The sequence below is a fragment of the Podarcis tiliguerta genome, assembly GCF_965153285.1.
Source record: "Podarcis tiliguerta genome assembly, chromosome: 17".
NCBI lineage: Eukaryota > Metazoa > Chordata > Lepidosauria > Squamata > Lacertidae > Podarcis > Podarcis tiliguerta.
Genome location: NC_139550.1, coordinates 22,194,813 through 22,217,048, shown reverse-complemented (window position 1 = coordinate 22,217,048; position 22,236 = coordinate 22,194,813). Strand labels below are relative to the sequence as shown.

Genomic DNA, 22,236 nt, shown 5'->3' with positions numbered 1-22,236 from the left:
CCTCAAAGCCATGGGTTCAGTTCAACCTTGTCTTTTCCTTTCTTCATAAAGTTAAAGGATGGATAAGCAGAGTATAAAAGATACAATGCATGTTGCTACTCAAAAATATTCCAGTTATTCAGAGATCAGGAAAGTTGTACTGCATAGGGTTTAGCAACATGCTATTTCCCGGAATTTGAATTTCGCAAACCTCCACATGCTGATATATCCACAGCTCCTCTTTTGACTGTTGACATGCTTTCTGGGCAAGGAATGCAGTGCTTAGATCCAGTTACAGGCTGATATTTGCCAAGAGGACATGATTCGCAGATCTCAAGGCCATTCGGAGAATAGGTTCCCGGTTTGCACTCAGCTAATTAGGGAAGAACAATACAGCAGAATTAAGCAATATCTAGCTTCAAATATGCATCAAGGACAACAGCCAATAACCCAAGGAGCCAAAGGCAGAATAACCTCTAAAACACAATGTAACTGGCCACTTACAAGCCCAAAGAATCTGCGCACCACAACTGCTTGCAAAATGCAATTAGCACAGAGCATCTGCCAAGAACACAAATTGCACTTATCGTGAGCGCTGAGCAGTTAGGCAAAATGTGAAGCCCACAGAATAAAGAAGCTCATTTGGTGATTGGTATTTCGGTCAAGCACACCGATTACAGTATAATACCAGTGGCATTGGATCAACAGCCGAGGGGCAGGCAAAAGGTTGAGAACTCCGTAGATTGGGCACGAAACAAGAAACCAGCTTTAAGAACAGCAGGTTAAAACAATTACAACTCAAAACCTCAACACAATTGTTTTAACCTGCTGTTCTTACCACTGGTTTCTTGTTTCGTGCCCAATCTACTGATTTTGTTGGTTTTATTGCCATTTTTTATTGAGTAATACTTAACTGAGGCTACCTGAAATGGACTTCCGCTGGTGCAAAAGGACTTCTCCCTCTCTTCCTCCTCGTAGGCCTTGTGTGAACTAAACTACATTTAGTTCTAGTCTCCACAACTGTTTAAAATAACTTCTAAATATTATTAAAATATTTAAAAAGCAATTTTTTTGCAGTGTCTAAGCAAAAAACTTACACCTTTAGTTGCTTTTTAAAAAGGTATTACATGGTTGCTAACCTCTCACCTTTACATTCTGATATACTTCTGGCATGGAGATATTCAGTGTAGCTAGCAGAAGGGCAGTTCTTACATTCCAGTTGCCCTTCCTCATCTTGGTATGAACCAATCCAGCAGCTTTCACAAGCATGGTGTTCCAGGGAGTAATAAGTCCCCAGAGGGCAGTTAACTGTGATTTAACCAGACAAAATAAAAGTTATGCATGGAAAATGTAATGAAGATCTTTGTCGACGGTAGCTGTTGACCACAGCCCAGTTCTCACAAGCAACAGAAGGCAAGGCAAAACCCGTGTCTGAACTACACCAGCCAGACTGCAGGGGGGATTTCACATAGCTGAATGCTCCTCTGTTCAAACATTTCCTACCTGCAGAAAAGCCGTATGAATTTGGCTGAAGGATGAATTAACTCATCCATTTCAGCTGATCTTTGAATGCACCGCAATGCAGATAATATAAAGTTTGCAATCGGGCTTCCGATTCCGGTCTGCCTTAAAATGGAAGCAGTTCCCACGACAGTGGGAGATTTTTGGCAAAGAAAAAATGAGGATGATTGATAATAATAATAGTTTATTATTTATTTATTTATTATTATTTATTTATTTATTATATTTATTATTATTATTAATATAATTTATTATTTCTATCCTGGGCAGCTTTCAACAGAACATTAAAAACAGAATAAAATTTCAAACATTAATTTCAATCAGGGCTGTCTTCTAAAAGCCAGATAGTTGTTTATTTCCTTGACATCTGATGGGAGGGCCTTCCACAAGGTGGGCGCCGCCACTGAGAAGGCACTCTGCCTGGTTCCCTGCAACCTCACTTCTCGAAGTGAGGGAACCGCCAGAAGGCTCTTGGAGGTGGACCTCAGTGTCTGGGCTGAATGATGGGGGTAGAGACGCTCCTTCAGGTATACTGGGCTGAGGCCGTTTAGGGCTTTAAAAGTCCGCACCCACACTTTGAATTGTGCTTGTGAATTATGATTGATAATTATCCTTGCAAGTCCCCCCCCCCCCCCCAGGGACAGGGGAATGGGATCCAGTTTGTCTCAGTACCTGGCTCTCACTCCGGCACAGAATGCAGGAGGAAGGGAGGCGCTGAGTAAAAAAGCACTTTACCTGCCGATAGCCCCCCAATGCCGCCTTTAAGAAGCAGAGGTTCTCCTGTTAATTAGAGTTTAATTTGGACTAATGTACAGGCACATGCTAGAAGAGATGAGATCATAAACTGTGGAATTGAAGCAGCTGCAAGGTCGTTAAGGTTTGAACTTGAAAGAAGACTTCATTCGGTGAAATGTAATGTTTGCAATCACACAAGCAGCACTGCTGTACAATGAAATGGTACATAGGGCATAGCACTGAAATATCCAGATATATCCAAATAATTAAGAAAATGTGCCTCTTTCACATTTTTTCTTTTATAGCAGAAACTGGGAATGGAACCTGTTATGTACTGAAGTTATCACCCTGGGCCAGCAGGGGGATACTGTAGATAGTTATGCAAATGAAGGATCGAAAGTGACATTCAGTGATTGGATAGTTTCTATGCAAATGAAGGATCGAAAGTGACGTTCAGTGATTGGATAGTTTTAGAAAGTTGTTACAGTAACAAAGTACTGGAGCTCTATATAAGCAGGCTGACTGAGCCCTTCAGCTCAGTTCAGTTCTGGCCTCAGAATAAAGAAGAGCTGTTTGAAGAATCACTGTGTCATCTGATATGTTCGCCCATAACTTAACAGAACCGCGTTATTGCAAACTTTGCCACCTGTTAAGATTCTATCATGCTTTCTCAGTTCTCCTTTGAAAGCAGTAACCTTTCTTTTATTTACTGCAACTAAGGACAAGAAAAAGACTTAAAGCTGAATTTTGCTTACCACACATCCGGCCTCTTAGGACAGAGCCTGGCCTGCAAAACAGGAAGGCCTTTTCAGCTTCTAGCGAGTTGGCATCCGCTACGAGGAGTTCAGAAGAAAACTGAAAAGAATACATTGGATCCTTACTGAGAGTTCTTTTCAGCCTGTTTGTGATAGTCTCTAGCGTTTTTAGAAGGCGCTGTTGGTTCTCCGATTCCAGTGTATCATTTCGTTCATCAGGCAATGGTACACTAGCTGGGATTAGGGAAAAAACAGAAACAAACAAACCTCACACATGTACACAAAGGCTTGAAAATGTTGACTCCCGCAACACCCTAAGTCAGAGCAGGAGAGTATAAATAATAATAATAATAATAATAATGCAAATATGCAGATTGTTAGACACCGCTCCTGAATAGGAAAAGCCACTCTTAAAACTCACTTGAAATCTCTTGTTTTTATACCAGGCACAGTATGAAACATTACACCCGATAAACAATATTTTATACAATAATGAAAAAAAGAGGGTTTTCCTTACCAGTTATATTAAAAACCAACTTTATTTTGTGGTCTGATGTAGGCACATTCATTTTTTTGTGCCTTTTGACCCGGGAGTGTGCCACATTCACCGAACCAGATAGTGGGTTAGGTTTCTCTTCTTCAGGAACTGCCTCGAGGAAATCATCGTACGAATAATCTAGCCGATTTGCTCCACCCCAGCCACCGGGACCTGGCAGCCATTAGTATGAAGAGGAAATATCACAATGATAATAGAGCAACAACTCCCAAGGATACCAACACACACGGATGAAGCACTGCTAAATGGTTGAAAGAAGAAAATGAAAAGACCTCACTGCATGGTGAAATCTGACTTGACTTCAGAACATGTATCCAGCAGAGGTAGGGAACCAGGAAGAACCTTCTTGGTAGTGGCGCCCGCCCTGTGGAACACCCTCCCGTCAGATGCCAAGGAAATAAACAACTACAGTGGTACCTCAGTTTAAGAACAGCCCTGTTAACGAACTATTCGGTATATGAACTCCGCAAAACCAGAAGTAGATGTTCCGGTTAGCAAACATTACCTCGGTCTACGAACGGAAGACAAATGGTGGAAGGGCACCGGCGGCAGGAGGCCTCATTAAGGAAAGCGCACTTTGGTTTAAGAATGGCTTCGGTTTAAGAATGGATTTCTGTAACGGATTAAGTACATAAACCGAGGTACCACTGTATCTGAGTTTTAGAAGACACCTGAAGGCAGCCCTGTTTAGGGAAGTTTTTAATATTTGATGCTTTATTGTATTTTTAATATTTTGTTGGGTGCCACCCAGAGTGGCTGGGGAAACCCAGCCTGGTGGGCGGGGTATGAATAAATAAAAAAAAATTATTATTATTATAATTATTAGGCAATGCTTGCTGCACATTATACTGAAATGAATTCAACAGAGCGCCATAACTGTTCTTTCAAAACAAGAAGGAAAATGGGAATTTGTAGTGAAGGAAAATTCTCTACTCTGAATCATATCTGCAAACATAATCCTCCCCCCAAAACACACACACACACACACACACACACACACACACACAACCCCTCACTTTTCTTTGTCCAGGGCTCAAAAATGTGTTTGCAATGATTTGATAGTTAGACCAAAATTGAGATTTGCTAGATGGATCAGTACAGCTGTAGGTTCCCTTCTTATTTAGGCTAGCTAGGTGGTTTAGAGCTAAAAGGTAAAGGTACCCCTGCCCGTACGGGCCAGTCGTGTCTGACTCTAGGGTTGTGCGCCCATCTCACTTAATAGCGGTACCTATTTATCTACTTGCACTTAGGGGTGCTTTTGAACTGCTAGGTGGGCAGGAGCTGGGACCGAAAGACGGGAGCTCACCCCGCTGCGGGGATTCGAACCACCGACCATGCGATCGGCAAGCCCTAGGCGCTGAGGTTTTACCCACAGCGCCACCCGCGTCCCTTGCTGGTTTAGAGCTAGTGAGCAGCAAAATAATTCACTTACCAATTGCAAAGCCATTTTCATAGTCATAATTATATTCCAAGCAATGTTTCTGTGGCAGATCCTCCAGCCTGCAGTCAATGTCATCGACATCATTGCAAAACGATGGAACCTATGAGCCAAGATTTAAGAGTAACAGTGAAAACACTGGCTAGGAAACTGCCTGATTATTTCTGCAAGTCGAAGTCCTGTGCAAAGACTTCTACTTGCACAAGGGGGCATTCTCATCTCTCCTCCCCCAGTGCCCCCCAAAATTGCCTCTGGGGGAATTGAGAGAACCCCCCAGAATAGCACATTCCACCTTGCAAACTGTAGTGCTTTGCATGGACAGAACAATGCATAACAGTGCAATGCTAAAATCTACCTCTTAATTTAACATACTTCTTTAGATACAAAGCTTTAACTTCCCAGCCATTACCCGATTTAAATATTATTTTCCAAATAAGAAATAACTGTTCCATCAGCCAGTAGCTTTCATTAACCGAAAGGTAGGAAACAGGCTTGGTTTAGGAATATAAACGCATCTTATTCAAACGGTAAAAAGTATTGCAATTATTAGACAATAATTTGAGCTATAGAAAATTTACTCGTGAAATTAAATATTGTCGCTCTGCTGTACATATTGTGTGCTCAACATTTTGAGGGCAAGCAATTCAATTCATGAAATGATAATAATTACATTTTAAAAGATGGTGCATTACTAACCCACCATTTTACCAAGCGCGCTCTGAAAAGCGTCCCCGAAATTTTTAAGAAGGTTGCTGTCATCACATCGCGTTGCTTTGTACAGCATCTCAAAGGATTTGAAACCATGGTTTGCCAAGCGATTCACTGAAAAAAAGGGTACGGGAGGATTCTTCGTTTATTTAAATGACTCATATACCGCTTCCAAGCAGTGTACAAAAGAGATTTTTTAAAAATGATAAGTCACCTAAGATGATTATTTTTATTTATACCCCCACTCCCCCCCCATGGTGGCTTACAGATAAAACCAAGAATTGCTAAAAGTGTGTGTGGGGGGGGGGAGAGACATTAAAAAACAAATAAACAGAATTAAATAGAATTAAACTACAAACGCATATAAAACCTGTTTAAAACATACAAATAATTAAAATGTAAACAGCACAACACAAGCCCTTTCATTAAAGGTAAAGGTAAAGGTACCCCTGACCATTAGGTCCAGCCGTGGCCGACTCTGCGGTTGCGACACTCATCTCGCTTTATTGGCCGAGGGAACCGGCCTACAGCTTCCGGGTCATGTGGCCAGCATGACTAAGCCGCTTCTGGCGAACCAGAGCAGCGCACGGAAACGCTGTTTACCTTCCCGCCAGAGCGTACCTATTTATCTACTTGCACTTTGACGTGCTTTTGAACTGCTAGGTGGGCAGGAGAAGGGACCGAGTAATGGGAGCTCACCCCGTTGCGGGGATTCGAACCGCCAACCTTCCGATCGGCAAGTCCTAGGCTCAGTTAAAAGCCTGTTGGAACAATAACATCTTCACCTGCCAATGGAAGGACAAAAAGGTGGGAGCCAGTCTAGTTTCTCCAGGGAGGGGGTTCCAGAGTCTGGAAGCAGCCACCACCAAGAAGGCCCTCTCCCATAACATGAGAAAAGTTTACTTTAAATAAGTACTGATTTAATACTTAAAAAGCTTACATATAATAAAAAAGTCTTCACCATGTGCCTGAAGTTAAACAGGGCAGTAGGGAGCAGCTGGAGGGGTGCTGTCTGAAAAGTATGTTAGCCTCGTTTATATCAAATTTTGTTAGTTACTTTATGTCAAAATGGATAATTTTCTGGTTCTGTTTCCATAAGCAAGAAGTGAAGAAACTATTATAATGAATAACTTGTATCTGACTACTATCAGCAAGTATGTAAGAATTACAGCCGTACCTCGGATCTCGAATGCCTTGGTTCCCGAACAAATCGGCTCCCGAATGATTGAAACCCGGAAGTGAATGCAGCCAATCAGAAGCCGCGCTTTGGTTTCTGAATGTTTTAGAAGTCAAACGGACTTCCGAAACGGATTCCGTTCGACTTCTGAGGTACGATTGCATTCCAATCACATATTTTGGCATGTTCACATGACACACTAAGCTAAACCATGACTTAGTCCAAACATGGTTGGCTCCTGAGGAGGAAATTATGGCCACTTTGTTCCTTCTTGGGCTGTTTAGGACTAGCATCCATGGTTTGACTTAGCATGTCATCCAAATCTTGGGCAAGGCCTCTTCCTTATGGTTGTGAGCCAAGGTTAAGGAGAAGAAACTTTAACTACAATCCATGTCTGGATAGCATGCTAAGCCAAACCCTGACCTAAAAAGACTGGGAGGAGGAAAGCTGGTTATGGGAGTCAGCATGTTCACACACTCATGGTAAACCAAAATCTGGTTTACCATGACTTGCAAGCCAGGCCAGTATGACACGGCCTGCGATCCTGGCAGGAAGTAAGTGGCTAAATGTATTTGTTATAATAATAATAAAAAACCCCAACATTCCAAATAACCGTGCTTTGAATTAGGAGTCATATTTTAGCAATTAAGAAGGAAAGTATTTTGCTGACATTTCAGTATTTGCTTAATAGCTAGACATCTAATCCAGCTCATCCCCTGTGTGTGTCACTGAAGAGGTTAGCAGGAAAGGGAAGATAAGAACTCTCCCAGGGGTCTGGAACAGCCCCTGAATCTCTGTTAAATAACACAGCACCATCTTTTTCATTGTGGAAACAGAAATAATTCCAGCAATTCCTCAGCCTTTAGGACCTCAATCCTAGCTGCGGTTGCTTGTAGGTTTTATGAGAACCAGGACTTCAGACTAAAGAATAGGTTTCTTTTAATATAATGCCCAGTTCCTAGTTCCTGTATCAACTAGACAAAGAATGCACTAGGTCCTTGGAAATCAAAATACATAATAAACCTTACGAGAACAGTCAGGCCATTCTGTAGAATACGGTGGATTCCAGATACCATCTGTGTAGGCACAATAGTAATTTTCATTGGAACCTGATGTGAAGTCATATCCAGCCATGCAGCGTAATGTGCAATTAACTCCTGTCTTATCTTCTGTGCATATAAAATCCCCGTTTACTGGAGTAAAGGGGATTTCACAAGGAGAGCCTGGCGAAGGAAAAAAAGAGAGAAAACAATAGAGGAAGGCTCTCGTACTTCCTCTTGGCATTAAAAAAAGGCATATCACCTTTATTTTGGATATTGAGCCTGTAGTACACAAGGATGAGCAACCCAAAGTTCTGTACTTTGATTGCTCTGCAATCTTCTTCTCAGTTCCACTCCTCCCGAATTCTCCTCCTGGGAGAATTTCTAAAATTAATTCTGGAACTGGAGCATGTGAAATTTCCCACAACCTAAGAGTTCATTTGCATCTATCTTTTCCCCCCCCTGTATAGCACCCATGGGTGCAAATTTCTAAACACAGCAACAAAGGAATCTTGATGCGACTGTGTGTATGATTGCAGCAAGAGTCTTTTCCTGCAGTGTTTTACCGATGTGCACAAGCACACCTGCACATTGGCAAATCACCCCATACAAAAATGTTGACATAGTTGTACATATGGTCGCATCAAGATCACTATTTTGTTCATCAGGGAGAGAAAACACAAATTAACCAAAGGATCTTAAAGTTATGGCAGACTGCGCTCTGTATATAATCCGGAAATTAAAGCAACAACAAACAACAGATTTAATGGAAAACGTGGAACAAAAGAGAAATTCAGAGGAGGAGAATTTTTGGAAATACCCATAAACTATATATATATATATATATATATATATATATATATATATACAGTGGTGCCTCGCAAGACGAAATTAATTCGTTCCGCGAGTCTCTTCGTCTAGCGGTTTTTTCGTCTTGCGAAGCAACCCTATTAGCGACTTAGTGGATTACTGCTATTAGCGGTTTAGCGGCTATTAGCGGCTATTAGCGGCTTAAGGGATTAGCGGATTAGCTGCTAAAAGGCTATTAGCGGTTTAGCGGCTTAGAAAAAGGGGTTGGGGAGCGGGAAAAAATCTCAAGACTCGCAAGACATTTTCGTCTTGCGAAGCAAGCCCATAGGGAAATTCGTCCTGCGAAGCGCATTGAAAAACGGAAAACCCTTTTGTCTAGCGGGTTTTCTGTCTTGCGAGGCATTCGTCTTGCGGGGCACCACTGTATATATATATATATATATATATATATATATATATATATATACTCGTTTTTTTAAACATATCATTTCCTACAATCATTAACATAACTTCTTATCTTATACAATATTTTAGACTTCCGTCAACAACCTCTGATGATTTTCTGTTATTTATCACTTATTCAGCATTTCCTAATTTCTCTATTACTCTTAATTATCCTTAGCTAATAGTTCTCCTCATAGTCTTTCTTGCAATATTTCAAATAGTCCTCCTTACAGAACATCTTGCAATCCTACTAGCATAATCTGTTAATTACAATTGCTTTTCAAATAATTCATATATTTACTCCAATCTTCTAAGAATCTCTGATCCCGCAGGTTTCGAATCCTTCCTGTTAATTTATCTAATTCTGCATAGTCCATTAACCTACCCCTGATGATTATGTGGAGCTCACAGGTCCTGTTATTTCCTGAGGAGTCACTGGCAGTATACTGAACCACAGTCTCGCCTTTGGGAAAAAGATCTCCAGATGAGTGACTTTTCGTTATTGTTAATACCACACCTAGAAAAGCCAGAGGGGAAAAAAGAAGAAGACATCAGTCCAGTATTTCTGCCTATAAACCGTAGTCCTACCAGCCTGAGTCCAAAGCCATTGTTCTGGGCTTTAAATGCTTGAAGCCCGATGCCACCGGATTTTACTAAATCCCAATGAGTCCTATGAAACGTTGGAAAATGTTTTTGGAGGGAACATTCTTCATATGCTTAATGTGGTATAATCAAGTCTCTAATTAATTTTGCTCGTAAGAACAGCATAGGATTGAGGGAATGTGACTATAAGCCCGGTCAGGAAGAGTGGTAGAAATTGTTTCACGTATTATTTTATGTGGATGAAATTTTATTGTTATTACACAACACACTTCATTGAAAGATCCCAGGGTGGTGTAAAACATTAAAAACACACAAGAGAACATGATAAAAACATAATAAAAAGCATGCTGACAGATAGACTAATAATAAAATAATCATCATAATAACAGTCCTCTCCCCCATAATTTCACAGGCCGTAGATTTAATAGCCATAGGCCTGGGTAAAGAGGAATGTTTTTGTCTGGCACCATCATTACATGCCTTTATGCGCCAGGCAAGCTTCTCTGGCGAGAGCATTCCACGAATGAGGAGCCATCACAGAGAAGGCCCATTCTCTCACTCTTCCGAACCACATTTATCGTCCCGTTCCCAGTTTACTATTCTATTCTTTGTGATCTGAATAGAACTGGTGTGTATAACAATAACAATATAGCACCATCACTTTACAGAATACAGTAATAATTGATTATTTGTCTTTTGATTGAAAAATATGCCAATATGTATTAAAATAATGGGAGAATGTACTGTTTAAGAATGTTTTATTACTCTGTTTTGGGGACCCCTTTGAATGTATTCCAAAGGTTAACTAATATATAATTATAATGCCTTGTAGGTGGCTGCAAACAGAAAGCCTCCTTCAACTGACACATGGGGACAAAAATCCAACAGATGAACCTGGTGGAAGAATGGGGAGGGAAGCAATACAGTGGTACCTTGGGTTACATACGCTTCAGGTTACATACGCTTCAGGTTACAGACTCCGCTAACCCAGAAATAGTGCTTCAGGTTAAGAACTTTGCTTCAGGATAAGAACAGAAATCAGGCTCCGGCGGCACGGCGGCAGCAGGAGGCCCCATTAGCTAAAGTGGTGCTTCAGATTAAGAACAGTTTCAGGTTAAGAACGGACCTCCGGAACGAATTAAGTACTTATCCTGAGGTACCACTGTATTAGCAAATCCCCCCTTCTCTCTACAGCCCCCTGTACCACCTCTGATGTTGCTCTGGAGGGTCCCTCAGCCTCTGGAGCAGATTTTGGAAGAGCATTTTGCCTCCCAACACTTTCAGAGGGTGGGAGTGTCCCACAAACAGGACTCTTCCCCAGAGTTGCTCCCTCCGGTGAGATCTAGTTAGCATTCAAGCCATTATGCCAGATTTTCCATTCTCATGCTAGCAAGCGCCAAGAGTAAATGACATAAAGGCAGCATTCATTCTCTATCAATTAGTAAAAAAGTAAGGGTAAAGGACCCCTGACAGTTAAGTCCAGTCGCAGATGACTCTGGAGTTGCGGCGCTCATCTCACTTTACAGGCTGGGGGAGCCAGCATTTGTCCGCAGACAGTTTTTCCGGGTCATGTGGCCAGCATGACTGAGCCACTTCTGGCGCAATGGAACACCGAAACCAGAGCAATGCACGGAAATGCCGTTTACCTTCCCGCCGGAGTGGTACCTATTTATCTACTTGCACTGGCGTGCTTTCAAACTGCTAGGTTGGCAGGAGTAGGGACCGAGCAATGGGAGCTCACCCCGTCGCGGGGATTTGAACCGCCAACCTTCTGATCGGCAAACTCAAGAGGCTCAGTGGTTTAGACCACAGTGCTACCTGTGTCCCCTCTATCAATTAGTAGTATGTATTAAAAGCCTTATCTTGAGATCTTACTTTTCTTCATGCTTGCCATGCTATTATTTTATTTAGAAAGCTCCTCCAAATGACCAAATCTCATCCAAATGTAAACAAAGCTAGCCCACCCCCATCACACAAGTCTGCAAAATGATTTATTTGAGGCATTTTCATTCTCCTTTTTAGAGATCTCCCTCCCCACCCTTCCCGAAATCATAGTAGCTTACCTGAGTTATCTGAAAACTGTGGTTCATCCCATGTTACTCTGTACTCCTTCTCAGCCCCCTGAATTGGTGGTGGGGATCTGCACTTATCAATTACTGGGGGTTCGTTGTCTAAATAATTTAAAGGCAGAAAAGGAAATTTGATCACAAGGGAGCAGAAAGAAAGAAAGAAAATTAAACGAGAACGTCAAGTCAAGCCCAGAGATGCCACGCAAGTCTAAGATAAGAGCTCCCTGTGGACTTCATGAGTCATTAGAACAGGAAACATAAATAACTTTGTATCAATAAATGCAGCATGGATACATCATGTTTAAGGCCACAATAAATGCACTTGAAGAGCTGTCACTGAAACTCCATTAAAGTAGACGTTTAGCTGTTCCCCACTGGCTTTCCTCTGCCAGATACTGAGCAGACCATGGCTGGGTTTTTCTACTGGCAAGAAGCTGTATGAAATTAATGGGGGGCAGAAGTTCACTGATGCGAGCTTTCAACTTCAGACATGTGTGTTTAATAAGACTATTTGCCTGATAAGAATCAGAAGAGGGCTTTAATAGCAATGGAGTATTGGGCTTTCTCCGCAAACATAAGCAGACAGACCACTTCCAGATTCCTTTCCCATATCAAACGACTGGGGCTCTCAACCGAGCCATGAGACTGCATCCACACCTATTTCTCGCTTCAATCTCACAAGGCCTTATGCACAAAATCCTACAAACTGAGCCACAAAAACTCCTTACATCAGGCCAATGAGGCCCGGCGAAGAGGAGGCCCTACATCAGAGGAGAAACACTTGCTTTCCAGTGGTATTGCCAAGCTGCTCTGACCTCCTTTGTTAAAGGGAAGGCTGGGCATGTAAGCCCAGCGCTGGAGAGATGGAACACATTTTCCCACTCTGCACAAGATCTAAAGAGTGCTTGCCAGAGGCTCGGCTCTGCCCTCTGGAAGGGTCCTTTTAAAAAGTCCCATACGCTCAGAGACTTTGTGCCTGTTCATTGGGGGAGATAGGAAGCCCAGAGCACTTGTTCTTTAGATGTCCCTTTTATGAAGAGGCATGTAGTGAGACCATCAATCCCCTACTGGTGAGGCTCACTGACCTCCTGGGAAAGCAAAAAATTGACCTTTTCCTGTTAGGCAAAGATCATAAGACGACCCGGATGATCGCCAGATTCTGTGTACAGATCTGTAGGCGCAGACCCCCAACCCAAACTACTTCGTTAAGAAAATCCCCAAACTCGGTTCCATGGGTGACTCTAGGTCATCTCTCTGAGGTAGCTAATCTTAAAGTTTTGTCTATACGCTTAATGCCTTCTCGCAGCGAGGGAACTGCCAGAAGGCCCTTGGCGCTGGACCTCAGTGTCCAGGCAGAATGATGGGGGTGGAGACGCTCCTTCAGGTATAGTGGACCGAGGCCATTTAGGGCTTTAAAGGTCAGCACCAACACTTTGAATTGTGCTCAGAAACGTACCATATACACAGAAATGTGTATAATTTTTCTATAGCACTCACCGATAACTTTGATGCTGAAAGTGCAGCTTGCCTGGTTCCCAGTTCTGTCCACTGCCGTATAGGTGATATCAACTTCTCCAATTGGGAAAAGGTAAGGTGGAATAAAAGCAGGAGTAACTTGAATCGACACCTGTGGTGGGAACAAACTTTTTAGTGGTGCCTGGGATTTCAGATATTCTATCAGGAGAGAGGAGGGCATGGGTTTCTTAAAGCTGTAGGGCTTGAAGCAGCCTAGAGGCAGATCTGGAATGACTAAGATGTCCCTTCGCCCCACACTAGACTTCCACTGGAGTCTGCAAACTGCGCAGCTACTGTCTGTAAAAAAAAGCCAATGCTGTGTGAAGCTTGAGCTTTGATCACAACTGCTCTTTATTTAGCTCCTTCACGTATGCGACTAAGATTTTGCTGTGCATAGATAAGAAGACAAGATCTGCTGCCATGCACTTCATTCATGAAGCCTGCATGCGACTCTGCTGCACAAGGGAAAAAAAAAACCATTGTAGAATGGTGAAGCAAATCCCTACGGTTATTTTCTTGTGCCGAAGTTATAGACAATGTAGAATTCATTCCTCCTTCCACAATAAAAGTGAACATATTCAGATGTTCTCTAATCAGTGCCCTTCCTCTGTTGATGTATTGGTTAAGTAGCCCGCTAAAAGGAATTAGTCAATTACTGTATTTTTCGCCCTATAGGGCGCACTGGCCCATAGGGTGCACCTAGTTTTTTTTGGGGGGGGGGGGAATAAAGAAAAAAAAGTTTTCCCCCCAGGCACGGGGCTGGGGCAGCGGAAGCCCGAGCTTCCCCTGACCCCAGCCCCCAGAACAGGCTGCTATCTGCAAGCCTAGGGAGCCTGGCGGGAACTCCCGCGGGCTCCCAAGGCTTGCGGATAGCTTCCTGAAGCCTGGAGAGCGAGAGAGGTCAGTGCGCACTGACCCCTCTCGCTCTCCAGGCTTCAGTGAAAGCCTGCATTCGCCCCATAGGACGCACACACATTTCCCCTTCATTTTTGGAGAGGAAAAAGTGTGTCCTATAGGGCGAAAAATACGGTAATAATCAGCTCAACAAAGCCAGAGGAGAAAGTGATGTGTGTCCGTAATGCTCTTGATGTACAAAATGGTCATAAAGGCAACAGACTAGTTGAACCATCTAGTAGTTCCCCCCTCCCCTCTAAAGCTGTTTTTTCCAAATTTGGCCCTCCAGCTGATTTTGGACTACAATTCCCATCATCCCCAGCTAGCAGGACCAGTGGTCAGGGATGATGGGAGTTGTAGTTGTAATAAATACGGGTGTGATAGTCTGATGTTTGCATACTTATTGGAAAATAAAACTGCTTTATTTTGAGCCGGTATTTGTGTGTATTCATGGCATTATTTGCAGACTCAGTAGATGGCAGTGTGGTGGAGAGTGTTTTTGGCAGCCTTTTGGATACAAATTGAGTCAAGTACATACATTTTGAAATACTTTGATTGTTACATTCTTCAAAATGACATTTCGGATACATTCAGAAAAGGTCAGCATAATACAACATTTCAGTAAAAACATTTCAGTAAAGATACATTCACAAATACATTTTGTAAGGAAAATACATTTTAAAAGAGATACACTTTGTGGAGAACCAGATACAGGGATACAGGTGAGGTAAGGGCACCTCAGCAAGAATATACAGTGGTACCTTGGGTTACATACGCTTCAGGTTACATACACTTCAGGTTACAGACTCCGCTAACCCAAAAATATTACCTCGGATTAAGAACTTTGCTTCAGGATGGGAACAGAAATTGTGCTCTGGCGGCGCAGCAGCAGCGGGAGGCCCCATTAGCTAAAGTGGTGCTTCAGGTTAAGAACAGTTTCAGGTTAAGAATGGACCTCCAGAACGAATTAAGTACTTAACCTGAGGTACCGCTGTATTCAGACTCATTTCAGTGAGACAGACATAGCAAAAAGCACATTAAATCACATTCAACGATAGAGTGGTACCTCGGGTTAAGTACTTAATTCGTTCCGGAGGTCTGTACTTAAACTGAAACTGTTCTTAACCTGAAGCACCACTTTAGTTAATGGGGCCTCCTGCTGCTGCCGCGCTAAAGGTAAAGGTAAAGGTACCCCTGCCCGTACGGGCCAGTCTTGACAGACTCTAGGGTTCTGCCCCCATCTCACTCAAAGAGGCCGAGGGCCAGCGCTGTCCGAAGACACTTCCGGGTCACGTGGCCAGCGTGACATCGCTGCTCTGGCGAGCCAGAGCCGCACACGGAAACGCCGTTTACCTTCCCGCTAGTAAGCGGTCCCTATTTATCTACTTGCACCCAGGGGTGCTTTCGAACTGCTAGGTTGACAGGCGCTGGGACCGAACAGCGGGAGCGCACCCTGCCGCGGGGATTCGAACCGCCGACCTTTCGATCGGCAAGCCCTAGGCACGGGTGGCGCTGCCAGAGCACAATTTCTGTTCTCAACCTGAAGCACTAGGTTAAGAAGTATGTACCCTGAAGCGTATGTAACCTGAAGCGTATATAACCTGAGGTACCACTGTACATGAAAAGACACGGCAAAATGACATATTCCCAATGATGCATTCTTCAAGGCACGGTTTGTTATTCTTGTGGGGCTTTTTGGTAGAATGATATAATTCTGATGTTAGTAGGGTCATTTTCCTTTATTCCCCGCTCTGACCCTGACTCTCTTACAATATAGTCCAACATAGTCCAACAACAGCTGGAGACCCAGAGTTTCAGAAATGCTGCTCTAAAGTTTTCCCCGGGACAGCTGGCTCTCACTACCCCAGGACATGCCACCAGACTGTGACACTCACACCGTTGGGGAGGTGAAGCATGAGCACATGTGCTAGATCCTGAACGAGTCTAGGCCAGTTAACAGTATTTTGCACTTTTACAGGGGATTTGAGGGTTTAAGGCACTTCACGCCCCTATAGTCTCATTAATTCATGACAAATTACTTGGCCTACAAAAGAGTTTATGTCGAACCCCAAAGCCCTGGCTTTTCCTTACCTCATCTCTAGAATTGTCGCTTGCCTCTGGAACTTGCCAGCTAATATTTGCAGAGTTCTGGTGTTCAAGAGTAGCCATTTCAATGTCACCAGGGCAGCTAATTTTGGGTGGTTCAATGTCTGTACCAGAAAAGAACACGTTCTGAACATGTGTATTCCAAGAAGAATGGTGTATTTCAATTGTACAATTCATTGCTTTCTAAAACAACTGCATCCACATGAAATTTAGATCCTTTATGTGCTGATTTGAGAAACTACCCACATTCCACAGTTATGAACCTGAACAGAGGTTACTGATTTCCATTCCAAACATTTGATTTTAGTGAAATAGTATGTATACACGTATACCTCATTTCCCTGTCCCCGATAGATGAGTTAAAATCTTCCTTTACTATTTGTTAAGTAATCAATCACTATTTTACAATAGCAATAAAATTCAGAAGGGTTACAGCAACCCTTCATTTTGCATGGGTTTCCTTTTGGAACAAACTGCTGACAAAACTTAATTGAAATCTGTTTATAAGAGCCCACCAATGTCAAAGTTTAGTTATCAAATGCAATCTTCAATGTAATCAACAGATTTAAAAATAAAAATAAAATCCACAGAAATGGTTACAGGACTTGAATCTTAGATTTTCAAGATAGAAAATAACAAACAAGCAAGGAGCCAGATTCTGCGCAGAGGCAGTCAGCTGCTGAGCATCAAAAAAGAGAGAGAAGACAGTGTGGTGTAGTATTCAGCACATTGGACTAGGACCTGGGGCACCAGGGTTCAAATGCCCATCTTCCCTCCCATGCCTTCTATTTTTAACAAGATGAAAAATTCATCAAAACCCATACCTTTACAATATCCAATTTTCATCTTGGGAAGAGTTATGGAGGGCAGGACTTAAAATTTACAGCATACTGTGTGTTGAAGGAGAACTATATGAAAATGATGTATCATTGGTATTTAGGTAAAAGGATCCCTGACTGTTAGGTCCAGTTGCAAACAACTCTGGGGTTGCGGCGCTCATCTCGCTTTACTGGCCGAGGGAGCCGGCGTATGGCTTCCAGGTCATGTGGCCAGCATGACTAAGCTGCTTCTGGTGAACCAGAGCAGCGCACGGAAATGCCGTTTACCTTCCCACCAGAGTGGTACCTATTTATCTACTTGCACTTGGTGTGCTTTTGAACTGCTACGTTGGCAGGAGCAGGGACTGAGCAATGGGAGCTCACCCCGTCGCGGGGATTTGAACCGTCAACCTTCTGATCAGCAAGTCCTAGGCTCTGTGATTTAGACCACAGCGCCACCCATGTCCCTTTTATCGCTGGTATTTAACACCTATCAAATTAGCAAAGATGTACAGGACTGCTTCAAATGTATGTTGGAAATGTAAGAAGAAGGAAGGCACATTCTACCATATGTGGTGGACATGCAAGATAACAAAAGCATTCTGGACGATGATATATGAGTTGAATTTTTTTTAATGGTGGAGGGGAATCTAAGGAATTTAGGGAATCCTAAATGATGATGATGATGATGCTTAATGTTTGAATACAAATATGCAATGTAAAACTCCAGAAAAAAGATTATTAAAAAATCCATACCTTTACAGAATGCCTTCTGCACATTTCCACTCCACTTCCCACTGGTTAAGCACTGCAGTTCTTCTCTAACCCCAGACAAAAGGAATCCACTGGGACAACTGAACCTGCACATAGTGCCATGCTTGGCTGGCTCGAGCCCACAGAGGTGTGGGTGGACTGTCACATCTTTTGGTTTTTGGAAGACGGGGCAATGCAGTTCTAGACAAAGGAAGCACATGGATAAAAACAGATTGCACATTTAATATTCTATCATCATCATCGCTTTTAATTTGTATACCGTCTTTCTATCTTACAACACCCAAGGCGGTTTACAAGCTGAAGAAACAAAAAGCGTACATCTTATAACAATCTAATGCACTACAAAAATGTGATAATAAAATAAGCAACCTACATCAAAAAAGTAACATTCATCATTAGAATAGTATTAAATAATAATAATATCAACATATAAAAGTTAACCAGAAACCCACTCAACAGTTACAAGAAATAATTTCTAAACTGTAATCACTTAAACAATGGCAAGCCACAGTACATAAAATACCGTATTTTTTGTTCTATAAGACTCACTTTTCCACTCCTAAAAAGTAAGGGGAAATGCGTGTGCGTGTGCGTCTTATGGAGCGAATGCAGGCTGTGCAGCTATCCCAGAAGCCAGAACAGCAAGAGGGATTGCTGCTTTCACTGTGCAGCGATCCCTCTTGCTGTTCTGACTTCTGAGATTCAGAATATTTGTTTTCTTGTTTTCCTCCTCCAAAAACTAGGTGCGTCTTGTGCTCTGGTGCGTCTTATAGAGCGAAAAATACGGTAATACAATACAAATTGAGAAGAAGAGGCTGGGTGGGTGGGGGGGGAGCAAGGCTGCTGGAAGGAGGCCTTGCCTGACAAAGTCTCTCCCCTCACAGTTATTCCTTCAGGACCATATCCCTTACGAGGACTCCTAGGGCTGGAGGGTGGGGCAAGGCAGGTATCAACTAACAGCATTAAGGGTTTCTTTATGCTGAATGCACACGCATACTTTGACACATCTTCCCATGTGCTGATTAGTTGAAAAAAGTGTCTGCAAGTGTGGCTAAGTGCCTGAATACAACATCACGGGACCCGGCAAGTTCAGCAGATAAGTCTGAAGTTCAGCAATGCCAGACTTGTGCCAGAAACAACAGTAGGCGTGAAAGGCACTGTGTTGTTCAGGACCCTGTATTTATTCCTACATTGCATCAATGGTGCTCAGTTTGTTTCATGCTAAGGATACAATGAAACTGAGCCAAATGGCCGAAGGACTAAATCTCAATATGGTTTAGACATACGGACTGAATTTATTACATATCACACTCTCACTAATTCTAGGGTGTAGAATTCTTGTGAAATTCTGAACTTGTTGATTGGAGAGTATCAAACTTTTAATTTGAATTTCAAGAATTCATTTTAACTTGTTACAGTTCCTTAGCCTTTACAACGTGTAAACAGCCAGTATGTTTTTCAAGTTTCTGTCTGCATTCCCACACTTGCCCACCTACACTAGTGGCCAAAATTGTGGAAACCTTTTGGAAAAAAAGTGTATTTCTGAGGTCTGAGGGCTCATAACACCACATTTATTTTGGAGTAATACCATAAAATTATATAACAGTGGGAAGATAAATTAATGAAGAATGCAACAAAGTTTGTTCAATTATCTGTTATCAAAAGTTATAGACAAATAACCAGCGAAAGGAAGCACAACTTCCTTAGGGTGATATGTAGCCATTTGAATGGCATGTATATGTAGCCATTTGATATGTAGCCATTTGATATGGTGATATGTAGCCATTTAAATGTAGCAAGTGAGCATGAGTGTTTAGAGAGCCAATCAGATGTTATGAACCATCAAAAATTGGAAATACACTTTTTCCAAAATGTTTCCACAATTTTGGCCACTAGTGTATGTTTCTTTTTAGAAAAATGGTTGTTGGAGACAACAAATGAAAGCAGTGTAACAAGTTACCATATTGTTTTGCTCTATAAGACTCACTTTTTCCCTCCTAAAAAGTAAGGGGAAATGTGTGTGCGTCTTATGGAGCGAATGCAGGCTGCACAGCTATCCCAGAAGCCAGAACAACAAGAGGGATTGCTGCTTTCGCTGCGCAGCGATCCCTCTTGCTGTTCCGGCTTCTGGGATTCAGAATACTTTTTTTCTTGTTTTCGTCCTCCAAAAACTCGGTGCGTCTTATGGTCTGGTGCGTCTTACAGAGCAAAAAATACGGTACATGATACAGTGTATTAAAACTGTGAACGAACTTCACTGTTGGCACCCGTTGCTTGAGAAACAATGGAGCGTGCCTCCAAAAATATATGTATACGTTTATGTTTTGCTTTCCTTTGAAAGAAGTTTTGGTGGTTGTTGCAATTGCTGGAAGTATTAGTTTTGTCATCATCATTTTGTTGCTTAAAGTAATAAACCCTGGTTTTGAGTTGTGTTCCAATGGGACAGTAGCATAATGAAAACATACCCACACACTTTGGCTCCTTGCCATCCCACTGCGAGTTGCTTTGACAGGTGAGTTTGGCGCTACCTTCCAATTCATACCCCTCATTGCAGGTCATCAGGCACACTGTCTTATACGAGATCCCACTTAGTGAGCAATTAATATGCCCATTTTGAGGGGCGAAGAGTTTGGGGCATGTGCGAACTGCAGAGGTTAAAACAAAGTCAAATATATTAACACTGTTACTGGGAAGCAATTGAGTAAGACATGCACACAACTTTACATCTGTTTCTCAGGAATCATTATTGCACTCTCTGGCAATGAAACCACTGGCAACAGAAGGGGACAAGATGCTGAAAAGTGTGTTCAGGTTTGGGCTGTTGAATTCCGTGCAGATCAGAAAATGCATATACAACAATATCGAGAGACCTGGCCCATCAAATAGGCATCCAGGGTTGTCACAAATTGCAAATGCAGGTAAAGGTAAAGGGAACCTTGACCATTAGGTCTAGTCGTGACCGACTCTGGGGTTGCGGCGCTCATCTTGTTTTATTGGCTGAGGGAGCCAGCGTACAGCTTCCGGGTCATGTGGCCAGCATGACTAAGCCACTTCTGGAGAACCAGAGCAGCACACGGAAACACCGTTTACCTTCCTGCCAGAGCAGTACCTATTTATCTACTTGCACTTTGACGTGCTTTCGAACTGCTAGGTGGGCAGGAGCAGGGACCGAGCAACGGGAGCTCACCCCGTTGCGGGGATTCGAACCACCGACCTTCTGATCGGCAAGTCCTAGGCTCTGTGGTTTAACCCACAGCGCCACCCACATACCACAAATGCAGGTAGCTAAACCAAATAATATTTCCTTGAGATGCCTCAGCGAACAAGTCTTGGGGCTTGACTGGGGACTGAGGCAACTTTCTGCCAAGTCCAACTGGCTTGTAATCTTGGGTCATTTACATGAGCCGTCTGGAGCATTCAGAACCTGTTTCCTACCTCACCTGGGCCAGAATCTCTAGCAGAACCAGCCCAGGGACAAGGTAGACCAAAGCACCCACTGCAGGGCAGTGGAAATAATACAAGAGGTGGTGTCCTGGCCACCCCATAGCTTCTGCTGCTGGTTAACACCTGCCTTTCGCTGGATTTGGGGGAAAGGAGGGGTGTTCCAATATGCTGCATTGCAGCTTGTCTTCCTGGCCCTAGAGCAGGAAAGGCGAGCACAAACGCTTAGCAGAACACCCCTTCTCTTGCAAAGTTTGGTAAGGGTTAGTGTGTTCTGGGGGCAGCAGAAGGGGGGGGGGGGGAGAGGCCATGAAGTGGCACATTCCTGTTTTGCTTTAGGTGGTGAAACGGGCTCTGATCCCTGGGGCCAAGTAATGTCTGAACAGATTCTCTTGAGGCAGTTTTAAGCTTTCCTTTTATAAAATTCCACAGCTAGGAATATTTGGCATTGTGGCACCCCCCCCCCCAAACTAGAACTCAGTTCTGCCACCTCTCAGATGGGTGCCCTTGCCATTCTAAAGAGAACGAGGGAGGTGTTCATGGTGAGTTCTGGCACCTCTTTTTCTAGACTGTTTGGCATCCTTTATTTATTTGTTTCATTAAAGCGATTATCAAATAGGAACTGAGACTAGCCCAAGCACAGAAATGAATTTATCCAGAGAAATATACACCTTTTTGACAGCTAATCAGCAGATAATATCCTCTGAGGTATCAGTCATGTTAACTGTCAACTGTACAAAAATACGGTTGCGTATCTGCCAGCGACAAAAAGTGGCCCCAACAGCAGCAGCAACAGCTTCCCTCATTCAGGGAGAATATTACAGGAAGATTTGCTAACAGACCTTTTAAACAA

General features: G+C 42.9%; 1 protein-coding gene across 2 annotated transcripts in view; it reads right to left on the bottom strand.

Moving 5' to 3' along the window:
• Positions 1-22,236, bottom strand: part of SVEP1 (sushi, von Willebrand factor type A, EGF and pentraxin domain containing 1) — a 138,233-nt gene that overhangs the window by 75,453 nt on the left and 40,544 nt on the right. For both annotated transcript variants that reach the window (XR_014506257.1, XM_083419154.1), the window contains exons 6-18: positions 20,408-20,587; positions 17,925-18,122; positions 16,336-16,454; positions 13,333-13,462; positions 11,830-11,937; positions 9,549-9,680; positions 7,898-8,092; positions 5,685-5,806; positions 4,979-5,087; positions 3,508-3,699; positions 2,991-3,224; positions 1,126-1,287; positions 191-352 (exon numbers count right to left, since the gene is read on the bottom strand). Coding sequence is in view for 1 of the 2 variants with exons in the window: in XM_083419154.1 (XP_083275280.1) it covers positions 191-352; positions 1,126-1,287; positions 2,991-3,224; positions 3,508-3,699; positions 4,979-5,087; positions 5,685-5,806; positions 7,898-8,092; positions 9,549-9,680; positions 11,830-11,937; positions 13,333-13,462; positions 16,336-16,454; positions 17,925-18,122; positions 20,408-20,587 (2,043 nt within the window). In the remaining variant the exon portion in view is untranslated. The remainder of the gene's footprint in view (positions 1-190; positions 353-1,125; positions 1,288-2,990; positions 3,225-3,507; positions 3,700-4,978; positions 5,088-5,684; positions 5,807-7,897; positions 8,093-9,548; positions 9,681-11,829; positions 11,938-13,332; positions 13,463-16,335; positions 16,455-17,924; positions 18,123-20,407; positions 20,588-22,236) is intronic.